This window comes from Lethenteron reissneri, chromosome 68, assembly GCF_015708825.2.
Source record: "Lethenteron reissneri isolate LAM-NWPU_2019-01 chromosome 68, ASM1570882v1, whole genome shotgun sequence".
Classification (NCBI taxonomy): Eukaryota; Metazoa; Chordata; class Hyperoartia; order Petromyzontiformes; family Petromyzontidae; genus Lethenteron; species Lethenteron reissneri.
In genome coordinates this window covers 5,586,917-5,599,877 of record NC_083846.1, presented here as the reverse complement: position 1 = coordinate 5,599,877, position 12,961 = coordinate 5,586,917, and the positions used below count along the sequence as shown (strand labels likewise).

Here is a 12,961-nt window from a genome sequence, read left to right as displayed (position 1 = left end):
CTAAGTCGTCCTCTCTCTCAGTCATTCTCTCTCTCCGAGTTGTCCTCTCTCTCTGAGTCGTCCCTTCTCCATCCGAGTCGTCCTCTTTCTTAATGACGCTGCCAGCGGCTCAAACCAATGTTCTGACTTTTGGGGGACATCTTCAGGAAACTGGAGGTGCCCTTCTACAACAACAGCAGCTTCGTACATGGGGTGGTGCCTTACCTGGCTAACAAGCGCCATGACCTCGCCAACTTCGCCTGTGCTCAGGCGAAGTTGGCGGTGTACAGAACGAGGAAGAAGATGCTGCAAGGTGACACTGACGGCTGCTCTGTGGAGCTTCCAGTGTTCAGGGGCCTGCTCAAGGCGCGGCTCCGGCTGGAGCACGCCATGTACCACACACGTGGCGGTGATGTGCAGCGCGTCTTCTTCTGTGTGTCTGTCTCTCTCTCTCTCTCTGTGTCTCTGTCTCTCTCTCTCTCTGTGTCTCTGTCTCTTTCTATGTGTGTCTCTCTCTCTCTGTGTCTCTGTCTGTCTCTCTCTGTGTCTCTGTCTCTCTCTGTGTCTCTGTCTCTCTCTGTGTGTCTCTGTCTCTCTCTGTGTCTCTGTCTCTCTCTGTGTGTCTCTGTCTCTCTCTCTGTGTGTCTCTGTCTCTCTCTGCTCAAGGCGCGGCTCCGGCTGGAGCACGCCACGTACCACACACGTGTCGGTGATGTGCAGCGCGTCTTCTTCTGTGTGTCTCTGTCTCTCTCTGTGTCTCTGTCTCTCTCTCTCTGTGTCTCTGTCTCTCTCTGTGTGTCTCTGTCTCTCTCGGTGTATCTCTGTCTCTCTCTGTGTCTCTGTCTCTCTCTGTGTGTCTCTGTCTTTCTCTCTGTGTCTCTGTCTCTCTCTGTGTGTCTCTGTCTTTCTCTCTGTGTCTCTGTCTCTCTCGGTGTATCTCTGTCTCTCTCTCTGTGTCTCTGTCTTTCTCTGTGTGTCTCTGTCTCTCTCTCTGTGTCTCTGTCTCTCTCTGTGTCTCTGTCTCTCTCGGTGTATCTCTGTCTCTCTCTGTGTCTCTGTCTCTCTCTGTGTGTCTCTGTCTTTCTCTCTGTGTCTCTGTCTCTCTCTGCTCAAGGCGCGGCTCAGGCTGGAGCACGCCATGTACCACACACACGTGTCGGTGATGTGCAGCGCGTCTTCTTCGAACGCTGGGGAGCCGGACAAGCCCCTCTCTGCAGCAGCGTGGACGGCACCTCGTGGTGTTCACCTTCTGAAGCGCTCGCTCGTCACCGTGGCGTGCGCGATGACCACCACCATCACCACGTGGCTTTTATTTCGTGTTGTGCACGGCGCATTTCTCACCACAGCACCCGTGTTGTTTATTGTGTTATTTGCTGCTGGTGACTTTGTGTTTTTCCTATCGGAATCGCCTCCAGTGCTGTTGTTGCTCTGGCAGCAATGAAATTTATTTAGAAGTCAAAGTCTTTCTGAGCCGCCCTCTCTCTCTCACCACGCCGTCTCAATCGGACAGCAGTTCCCGGGGCCTTTGTGTCGATGAACTTAATAACACAAACACACACACACATACACACACACACATACACACTAACACATAAATACAAACACACGCACACAACCACACACACACAAACACACACATACATACACAAACACACACACACAAACACACACACACACAAACAAACACAAAAACACACACACACAAACACACAACCACACACACAAACACACACAAACACACATACACACAAACACACACAGACACATACACACACACAAACACACACACAAACACACACACACATACACACACACAAACACACACAGACACACACACACACAAACACACAAACACACACAAACACACACACAGACACACTAACACATACACACACACAAACACACACAAACACACACACAAACACACACACACAGACACACACACACATACACACTAACACATACACACAAACACACACACAAACACACACACACACAAACACACACACACATACATACTAACACATAAATACAAACACACACACACAACCACACACACACAAACACATGCATACACAAACACACACACAAACAAACACAAAAACACACACACAAACACAACAACAACAACCGCCATTCGCCACTAAGTGGCGGTGACGTCACCACGACGCTTGTGCCAGGCCATGTGCACCTTGAGGCCACGTGAAGTGTCGAACGCCCGCTGGCAGGAGGTCACGGGGCAGACCCAGGTGCCACGGGTCGACTGACCAAGATGACCGAGATGACTGAGATGACTGGCTGATGCACCACCTGTGCCCCCTACTGTACCAACTTGCTGTGCTTTAGCCACCTGGCGCTCCGCTCGTTGTTGTGAGCGTCGCTCCTCCGCCCTTCGTTGTTGTTGGAGGGCGACTGCCTCCAACTGCCCAGTAGCGTCCTTCACGAGCCTCCTCCACAGAGGCCGATCTTGACACCGCTGGTACCAGTCACCGGCCAGTCCACTCAGCTCCACGTCCTCCTGTACCAGATCACTCCATCTCTTCTCTAGCCCATGCCGCGCCCGTTTAGCCCCCTCGATCCGGCCGATAAAAAGCTGTTTGGGCATGCGGTGGCTGGGCATCCGGGCTACATGACCCAGCCAACGCAGCATTGCTTGGCGGAGGAGCTCACCGATGGGACTTTGCCCAGCTCCTCACAGCTCCTCACACAATCCAGCCTGGTTAAACCCAGGATGGATCGTAGGCAGGCCAGCCTAAATGTTTCCAACCAGCGAAGATGCTCCATTAGGGGGGGTCCACGTTTCGCAAGCGTAGAGAAGGGAGGGAATGACCGTGGCCGAGAAGACCTGAAGCTTCGTGCGGAGCGACAGATCAGTTCTCTTCCACACAGCGTTTCGCAACCGGTGAAAAGATATTGCCGCCCGACTGATTCGGAGTGAGACCTCTGCTGTTAAACTGGAGCCGGTCATGAGCACACTGCCCAGGTATGGGAAACTCTCCACTCTCTCCACAACTGCCCCTTCACCGATTGGGAGTTGTAGAGGTGGAGTGTCCGATGGTACAAAATACCCAGGCAGGTGCTTAGTTTTAGTGGGGCTGATGGCAAGGCCCCACCTCTTAGTGGCACGCTCCAGTCTCAGCAGCAGCGTCTCCAACTCCTCTTCTGAATAAGCAGCAATTACCAAATCATCGGCATACATAACGTGGTTGACCAATAGGGAGCCATCCCTTGATCGCACCCGGGCGTCGATCCGGACCACCAGCTCCAAAGAACTCTACGCGTGGCAATAGAATCGCGAATCGACAAAGTGAGAAATAAAGGTTTGCCACAGGGAAGAAGACAACTTGATGATGATGATGATTAAGGCAGTGATGAGAAGGAAAAACTGGCAGAATTTGAACACGCGTGTTGGTTGGATAACGACAACAGGGACATTTAAAGTGTCGTTGTTGTTTTCGTTGTTGATGTCATATTCTTGGTTCTTTCGGTAAAGTCACGTAGAAGGGAAACAATAAAATGATAGAAATATAAAACAAGAAAATTATCACGACGTTTCGAATGCAACACGAGCAATCGTCATCAGGTGTGAAAACCACAGCAAGACAATTTGGAAAAAAAAATTATTGCTGTGGTTTTCACTCCTGATGATGATTGCTCGTGTTGCAATCGAAACGTCGTGAGAATTTTATTGTTTTATATTTCTATCATTTTATTGTTTCCCTTCCACGTGATGACTTTACCGAAAGAACCAAGAATATGAATCCCTGCAGTCACGAAAGAAGCTTTAAAAGTTTAAATCAAAGTTGTTGATGTTGTTGTTCAGCGAAACATTAGATTTCAGTGCCGGCAGCAAGAAGCGGCCGTTAATTTGAGAATATTGGCATCGCAAGACTCAGAGAGAGGAAAGTGGAAACAGTTGACGACATATGCAGTGGACACACACACAGCAGGGCTATGTGCCCATGAATCGTGATGATGATACACTACACTATACACTACACTATACACTACACTATACACTACTATACACTACACTATACACTACAATACTATACACTACACTACTATACACTGCACTACTATACACTACACTAGTATACACTACACTATACACTACACTATACACTACACTATACACTACACTATACACTACACTACTATACACTACACTATACACTACTATACACTACACTATACACTACACTATACACTACACTATACACTACACTACTATACACTACACGATACACTACACTACTATACACTACACTACTATACACTACACTACTATACACTAAACTACTATACACTACACTATACACGACACTACTATACACTAAACTACTATACACTAACATACTATACACTACACTATTATACACTACACTATAAACTACACTATAAACTACACTATTATACACTACACTATGCACTACACTACTATACACTACACTAGTATACACTACACTATACACTAAACTACTATACACTACACTATACACTACACTACTATACACTACACTATACACTACACTACTATACACTACACTAGTATACACTACAATATACACTAAACTACAATACACTACACTACTATACACTACACTATACACTACACTATACACTACACTACTATACACTACACTATACACTACACTACTATACACTACACTATACACTACACTACTATACACTACACTATACACTACTATACACTACACTGTACACTACACTATACACTACTATACACTACACTTTACACTACACTACTATACTCTACACTATACACTGCACTATTATACACTACACTATACACTACACTATTATACACTACACTAGTATACACTACACTATACACTACACTATACACTACACTACTATACACTACACTATACAATACACCATACACTACACTATTAAACTATACACTACACTATACACTACACCATTATACACTACGATATACACTACACTATACACTACACTATTATACACTACACTATATATTACACTATTATACACTACACCATTATACACTACGCTATACAATACAATATACACTACACTATTATACTATACACGACACTATACACTACACTATTATACACTACAATATACACTACACTATACACTACACTATTATACACTACACTATACACTACACTATTATACACTACACTATTAAACACTACGCTATACAATACACCATACACTATACTATTATACTAAACACTACACTATACACTACACTATACACTACACTATACACTACACTATTATACTATACACTACACTATACACTACACTATTATACACTACACTATTCTACACTACGATATACACTACACTATACACTACACTATTATACACTACACTATACACTACACTATTATACACTACGCTATACACGAGACCATACACTAAACTACTATACACTACATTATTATACACTACACTATTATACACTACGCTATACACTACACTATACACTACACTATTATACGCTACACTATTATACACTACACTATACACTAAACTATTATACACTACACTATTATACACTACGCTATACACTACACTATACACTACACTACTATACACTAAACTACTATACATTACACTATACACGACACTACTATACACTAAACTACTATATACTACACTATTATACACTACACTATAAACTACACTATTATACAATACACTATTATACACTACACTATTATACAATACACTATTATACACTATGCTATACACGACACTATACACTACACTATATACTGCTGTACTATACACTACACTATACACTACACTATACACTGTGCTACTATACACTACACTATACATCTAAACTACTATACACTACACACTACACTAGCATATGCTACATTATTATACGCTACACTATACACTATGCTATACACTACAATATACACTACACTACTCCACACTACACTAATCACTACACTACTATAGACTACACTATACACTACACTACCATACACTACACTATACACTACACTATACACTACTCTACACTACACTATACACTACACTATACACTACTCCACACTACACTATACACTACACTACTATACACTACACTATACACTACACTATACACTACACTATACACTAGTATACACTACACTACTATACACTATCTTCTTGGTTCTTTCGGTAAAGTCACGTAGAAGGGAAGTAATACAACAATAAAAATAAAACATAATAAAATAAAATAATTCTCACGACGTTTCGGCTACAACGCAAGCAGCCGTCTTCAGGTGAAGAATGAGACAATGCCAAGCTAGGAGCTTATATATAAGCTGCGTTGGAGGTGGAAGAAAGAGCGCCTTAACACTACTATACACTACACTATACACTAGACTATACACTACACGATACACTACACTATACACTACACTATACACTACATTATACACTACACTATACACTACACCACTATACACCACACTACTGTGATGTGCCACTACTTGAGCATGTTGCCATTACAAGAAACAGAGAAAAGTGGAAAGAAATGACAAAATGTGCAGTGGACACACCAACAACAGGGCTATCTGCCCATGCATCGTGATGATGATGATTGAAAAAAAAACCTGCTCTCAAATAAGCGATACAAATTGATAGCGAGCACATTTTCAATTAGAAGATTTCCAGAGGCTCTTATGCCGAAGCCAGGCTCAGGGTTTCCGATCCCCGAGAGAACGAGATATTTGCAGGTGAGTCACCATCCGTAACACAAAACACAAAAAAATGTAGGACGAATCTCAAAAGGGGCCCTCGCCCGGTTAAATAAAGGACAACCGTTGATTTTGTATTTCTTTATTATTGATCTCGTCTCGGTAATCAGTTTGTGAAAAAGGGTCAGAGCGGTAAATGAAGAAGCGTAAATCGTAGGCGGAACTCGTAACATCGATGGAATCAACCGAATCAAAACAAAAACTTGCCGGTAGCCGTATAACCCAAGTCGTCGATGCTAACCGGGGTCGCAGGCAAGGCCTCCCCGCCCACCCCCCAAACCTCCTCTGCTCCAAACCACAGTCAGACTCGAGCTGTTCATTAAACCCTTTCCCGTTCCGAGGCAACATCTGAGAGTTGCAGGGTGGGGGGATCCCGTTTCACCTTCGAATCTCGGAACGCGCGAGCGGTACGTCGTTGTTGTTGTTTATTAAAAGATGCCGGTTTCTTAGTTTGTTCAAGACGTCAAACTCGCCGCAGGTGAAACATCGGCGATGCAACCGTACTCTGCGGTAGCCCGTGCCAAAAGCTGTGACACACACACACCGTCCCACGTGGCCTCGTGGGAGCCTCAGTACATCTTCAGATCGGAAGACGCTCCGAGTTTTTTTGTATTTTAACGCTTTCTACCGATTCAGTTCCGAAGACGTACACGTACGTCATCGAAAACGAATTTGGTGGAAGAACTCACGAGGTGCACTTACGTGCATGTCATCTGCTGCACGCGCACGTACGTCATCGGAATGGGAAAGGTTTAACCCTTGGCAAAAATAGAAATAAAACACGGGGGCCACTCACCAACACCCATAGCCAAACTTTCACACTACCTCCCCTGCCAAATGCCCCCTTCCCCCGACCACAATTCTAGAACGCATTCTCCATCGCCTCCCCACAAACAAACCCAATCACCTATGGACTCATCCGACAACACGCAGCATATTCCTTAGACAACAATCTACCTCCCCCCTAACCATCCCACACACAAACCCACACGTCCATCCCCTCCATCAATCTCACAACAACCACACGCATCATATAACCTTAGTCAACATTTCCCCCATTCCACTCCCCTCCCACTAAGCCACGCACAAGTCCACCTATCCACCCCCTGGTGTCCCCCAATATCACAACAACAACAACATTCAGCACATTCCTTAGTCAACATTCCCCCGATTCTACTCACCTCTCACCAGTCCGGACACAAACCCACCCATCCCGCGTTCCTCACACACCTCTCCCACCCAATTCTCAACCACAACAGCAACATGGAGCATGTTCCTTAGTCCACATCCTTCCCACCCGCCCCCCATTCTACCCCACCTTTCACCAACGCGGCAGTAATTGCCGGGCCATTTCATCCCGAAAACCTCCTGTAACCGCTGCTTTAAGGCAAATCTTCTTTGCATTCTGAGAAAAAAAAAACACACAAGATGGCTGCCTGTAACGAGGAGATAAATAGCGCGTGACAGTTGTTGTTGTTGTTGTTGTTGCTGCTGCTGCTCATGTTGTGCTGGTGGTGTTGGCGGTGATGTTGGTTGCTGTGTGGCTTCGAATGCCAAATTCTTTTCGTGCTCGAGACTGTTTTGCTGGGGAAAGTTGGCTATGGCTGCTGGCGGCCGGACGAAAACAAACAATAAAACATTTTCGCGGCAACAATCCTCGACTGCAACCATTCTGGGTGGGCAAACAATTCAAGGGGGGAAACGGTCAGGGCAGAGGCAGGTATGGTTTGGTAAGGGGTGGATTAGGGTCAGGTCAGGGGTTAAGGTTCAGGTCAGGGCTGGGTGTAGAGGGAAATGGAGGTGCATCTAAGTGATGTTGAGGGTGTGCCATTCCCCCCTTTGTCCACGTTTCATTACCATCCCCTCCCCCCCTCCCCCACCCCCCCCCCACAAAACAAAAAGAAAAGGTCACTTAGACCGAAGTGACCCCCACGGAAAGTCTAGCGGCGTAATCCGTATCAAATCCAGCGACGAGGTACGGATCTTTCTCTCCGTGAATCTCTCAGTCTCTCTCTCTCTGGCGAAGTACGGATCTCTCCATCTCTTCCCGTATCGCTCTCCCCTCACCGTCTCTCTCTCTCTCTGCGCCGCCGTATATCTGATCGCGACCCCCCCCCCCCCTCCCCCGACGCATCTGCCGGGGGTCAGCTCCTCGCGCGGTAAGAAACAAAAATCCCCCCCCATTGAACGTCCACATCCGGATCAAATCTGTGTCTCCTGCACGTTCTCCTTGGAGCTCGATCGCAGCAGCAGCGGTTCGTGCACAGACGTGTGGTGGTACGAGTTGAGCGCCGGGTGTCCCAGCGTACCAGCGTGCTGCTGCTGCTGGTGGTGGTGGTGGTTGTATCCGTACGGCAGCGGCGGCGGCGGCAGCGGCAACGTCTTTCCGTAACCGTAGTGGGCGGCCAGCGACGACCCCGGCCCTCCGGCCATCCCGGCCGCTAGCGCCACGTTGGCGCCGCACAGGCCCAGGCTGCCGTCGTGCGGCCGCTTGCCGCTGGGCGGCGAGGGCAACCCGAGCGCGTGGTGGTGCTGCTGCTGCTGCTGCTGGTGGTGGCGGCCGGGGCCCACGCCCAGGGGCCCGCCCGCACCGCCGCCGACTACGTCCTCGTCCACGCTGATGATCTCGATGGCGCGCGACTGCATCATGCGGTGGCCCTGCCGGTGGTGCTGCTTGCGCAGTTTGTAGAAGACCACCAGCATGGCGGCGGCCATCAGCGTGATGGCCACGAAGCAGCCGATGATGATCTTCGTCGTCTTCATCACCTCGTCGAGGCCCGCCGGGGCCGCCGGGGCTCCGGCCGCGCCACCGGGCGGCTGTCGCCGGGGCGGGGGGGGGCCCTGCGAGCCCGGCGGGGGGGTCAGCGGCGGGGGCCGCGGCTCGCCGGGGCCTCCCGGGGCGGCCGCCCCCTCGTCCCGCCCGGTGACGGGCTGGGCGGCCTCCACCGTCTCCACGGTGACGGTGGTGAAGTAGGTGTAGTTGGGGCCGGCGCCGGGTGGCGGCGGCGGGAACGCCCCCGTTCCCGCCGCCCCCGGGGACACGGCGAGGGTGGCCGAGGCCGAGGCGTTCCCGGCTGCGTTGGCCACCAGGCACGTGTAGAGGCCGGCGTCGCGCGCCGCCACGCTCGTGAAGTTCAGCGAGCCGTCGGCCGTCAGCGAGAGCCGCCGGGAGGCCGCCAGTGCGGGGGCCACGGCCGCGCCATCCGGCCCGAGCCACGTGACCGAGCTGGTGGGCGACGGCGCCCGGCGGCAGCGCATCTCTGCGGCCGCCCCCTCGCTCACGTTGAGGTCGTGGGGCCCCTCCACGATGACCGGCGCCCGGCACCGCGGCGCGGCTGCCGGAGCCGTCCCGGCCCCGGAGGCGGCGGGAGGGTCGAGGCCGCTGACGTAGCGGCCCTTGAGCTCGGGCGGCGACGAGCAGCGGGCGCAGCACGTGACGTTGCCGGACTCGTTATCGCGGAGCCAGCGCGCCAGCCACGCCGCGTCGCAGTCGCAGGCCCACGGGTTGTGGTGCAGGTGCACCCGGCGCAGGCCGCCCAGGGGCCCGAACAGGTCATGGGGCAGCGCCGCCAGCCGGTTGTGGGCCAGGTTGAGCTCCTGCAGGGAGCGCAGGCCGTCGAGCGCGCCGCGCCGCACCAGCCGCACGCCGGCGTGCATCATCCACAGCTTGCGGAGGCCGCCGAGGCCGCGGAAGGAGTCGGGCCGCAGCGACTCGACGCGGTTGCCCGACAGGTCGAGCTCCTCGAGGCGAGCGAGCGGCTCCAGGTTGGGCACCTCGCGCAGCATGCACATGCCCAGGTTGAGGTACTGCAGGTTGCCGAGGCCCTCGAAGGCGCCCTCCGAGATGAACTGCAGGTGCTTGAGCTCGCCCAGGTCGAGGCGCTGCAGCGACTCCAGCGGGCGGAAGGCGAAGGCCGGGATGCTCTCGATGGGGTTGCTGCGCAGCCACAGCTCCCGGAGGCCCGCGACCGCCTCGAACGCGGCGCTGGGCACGGCGGCGAGGCGGTTGTCGAAGAGCTCCAGCGTGGTGAGGCTCACCAGGCCGTGGAAGGCGCCCGCCTCCACCTGGCGGATCGAGTTGCGGCTCAGCTGCAGCACGCGCAGCTGGCGCAGCTGCCGGAAGCTGTCGGCCTTCACCACGTGCAGGCTGTTCTCCTGCAGGTTCAGGAAGTGGGCGCCCGAGGGCACGCCCGACGGCGCCTCCCGCAGCTGCTTGCGCGTGCAGATCACGCGGCTCAGCTCCTGCGTGCAGGTGCACAGCGAGGGGCAAGCGCGGGCGGCAGCCGACGACGCCGTCGACGGCGGAGACGACGCGCCGGCCCGGCCGCCGTGGCCGCCGCCCCCGCCACCGGGCGCCAGCAAGGCCGTCGCGGCCAACGCGCAAAGCCACCAGCGGCCCCCGCCGAGGCCGGCGCCTGCACCGCCGCTTCCGCCGCTTCCGCCACCTCCGCCGATACCGCGGTCGGCCGTGGTCGCCGCCGAGGCTCCAGGGCCGCGTCCGCGTCTCCAGCGGCGGCGGCAGCAGCAGCAGCAGCTCCACCACCAGCAGCAGCGGCAGCACCACCACCACCTCCACCACCAGCAATGGCGGCCGAGATGCCTCCAATCGAATTTTCTCTCCTGCTCCTCCTGCTCCTCTGTCTCGTCTCCCTCCTCCTCCTTCGTCCTCTTCCTCCTCCTCCTCGTGGCGCTCTCCCCCGCCGCCTGCTGACGATGCTGACGATGCTCCCGATGCTGTTGCCGGTGAGGAGCGGGAGGAGGTGTCGCGAGCGGTGGTGGTGGAAGAGGCGGAGTTCCTCGTCCACGAGACGCGGAGGTTGTCGCAACGCACGGGGATGAGACGGAGACCCGCGGGCGATCGGAAACCACCGAGCGTCGCGCTGCTGATTCTGCTTCTCCCGCTGCTGCTGCTGCTACTGCTGCTGATGTTGCTGCTTCTGCTGCTGCTTCTCCCGCTGCTGTTGCTGCTTCTGCTGCTGATGTTGCTGCTTCTGCTGCTGCTTCTGCTGCTGCTGCTTCTTCTCCCGCTGATGATGCTGCTGCTTTTCCTCCTGCTGCTGCTGCTGCTTCTGCTGCTGCTTCTCCAGCTGCTGCTACTTCTGCTGCGGCTGTTGCTGCTTCTGCTTCTGATGCTGTTGCTGCTTCTGCTGCTCCTGCTGCTGCTTTTCCTGCTGCTGTTGCTTCTCCCGCTGCTGCTTCTCCCGCTGCTGCTTCTCCCGCTGCTGCTGCTTCTGCTGCTGTTGCTTCCGGCGGCTGTGCGCGCATGTTTAGGTTTGCGAGCAACGGGTCCGGCCAGGGTGGACAGGAATGCCGCTACAATGTTCATAGTGGGCTGGGAGACCCGGGCAGGTGAAGACGGTGGAGGTGGTGGAGGTGGTGGAGGAGGAGGTGGTGGTGGAGGAGGAGGTGGTGGTGGTGGAGGTTGCGGGAGAGGGAGGAGGACGGAGGACGTGGAGGAGGTGGAGAGGTCCTTGGGACGTTGAGGATGGAGTCCATAAGAGGCCTGCACCAGGCCTCACGTGGCGCACTACAGCACTGTCGAGAGATATGAGAGGGGGTCACGCGGTGAGCAGAGAGAGACTTTTGACTTTGAAACAACTTGTATTGCCGCCAGCAGCAACAGCGGTGGGGGCGATTCCGATACGAAACACACAAAGTCACCAGCGAACAAATGAAAACAAACGCTGTACATCCGCAGGCTCCGTGGCGCTCGATGCGCCGCGCACAACACGAAATAAAAGCCACGTGGTGGTGGTGGTAGTGGTGGTGGTCATCGCGACGAGCGAGCACTTCAGAAGCTGACCACGTGGGTGCCGAGAGAGGGGATGGATGAGACACGGGCAGGAGGGGGGTCACAGAACGACATGGAAAGGGGGAGACATGGGGGGGGGGAGGACAGGGGGAGGGAGGAGGGGGATGAGGAGATGGGAGGGAGACACGGGATTGAGAGAGACAGGGGGCGGGAGATTTACAGAGAGACAGGGAGAGTGAGATGCATGGAGAAAGATGAGGCTATGGGGAGGGGATGGATGGACGGGGATGATGGAGAAAGGGGCAGGAGGATTACAGAGAGAGAGAGAGGGGGAAAGGGAGTTGGGGAGGCTGAGGAATTGTAGGCAGGAGGCCGGCAGCTTTGGAGAGAGAGAGATGAGTGGTGAGAGATGAGAGAAAGAGGGGAGATTATGGAGAGGTAATTTGGGAGGGAGGGGAGCAGGCGGGGA

The 12,961-nt window shown here is 52.7% G+C and overlaps 1 protein-coding gene across 1 annotated transcript; it reads right to left on the bottom strand.

Annotated features, from left to right (window-relative positions):
- Nucleotides 1-8,673: 8,673 nt before the first annotated feature.
- On the bottom strand, nt 8,674-12,393 carry LOC133360371 (leucine-rich repeat-containing protein 4C-like). Its single transcript, XM_061579057.1, has one exon. It carries the CDS (start codon nt 12,003-12,005, stop codon nt 8,943-8,945), a length of 3,063 nt encoding a protein of 1,020 aa, XP_061435041.1. The 5' UTR covers nt 12,006-12,393; the 3' UTR covers nt 8,674-8,942.
- Nucleotides 12,394-12,961: the final 568 nt, after the last annotated feature.